We start from the raw sequence: 441 nt of genomic DNA on the forward strand, positions 1-441 counted from the left end.
GGCGCGCGGGGGCCGCGCTCGGTCCGGGCCGCGGCTGGCGGGAGCGGGAGGGACCGGCCAAGGCCTCCACGGTGGAGCGTTCAGCACCGCGGACAGGGGCAGCGGCGGGGGCGGAGCGGCGGGGTCGGGACTGTTGTGGTGGCGCTGAGGTGTGTGGCCTGCATGACTATGTGTGAGGGAAACCGTACAACGCCTGGGAGTAAATAGTAAGCGCAGCCAGTCTGTTGTGGGTTGGGAGAAGAAACCGAGGATGTTCCAGCTGGAGAAGGGGGGAGGGTGGAGGAAGGGCTCCATCCCTGTCTTCGTACCCGGAGAGCTGTCAGGTGGAGGCAGGATAGAATTGCTCGCTGTGCCCCTACAGGGCAGAACTAAGGCCAATTGGGTGGGGCGGGGGGGGGCCGGGGGGAGTGTGCAAAAAGACAAATTTCAGCTTAATATGGG

At 65.1% G+C, this 441-nt stretch overlaps 1 protein-coding gene across 1 annotated transcript in view; it reads left to right on the forward strand.

The window, feature by feature from the left end:
* Positions 1-250: 250 nt before the first annotated feature.
* Positions 251-441, forward strand: part of Mmp24 (matrix metallopeptidase 24) — a 46,111-nt gene continuing 45,920 nt past the window's right edge. Inside the window, exon 1 of the mRNA XM_004630983.3 lies at positions 251-323. Coding sequence (XP_004631040.3) covers positions 251-323 — 73 coding nt within the window. The remainder of the gene's footprint in view (positions 324-441) is intronic.

This window comes from Octodon degus, unplaced genomic scaffold (assembly GCF_000260255.1).
Source record: "Octodon degus isolate 3935 unplaced genomic scaffold, OctDeg1.0 scaffold00037, whole genome shotgun sequence".
Taxonomy (NCBI): domain Eukaryota; kingdom Metazoa; phylum Chordata; class Mammalia; order Rodentia; family Octodontidae; genus Octodon; species Octodon degus.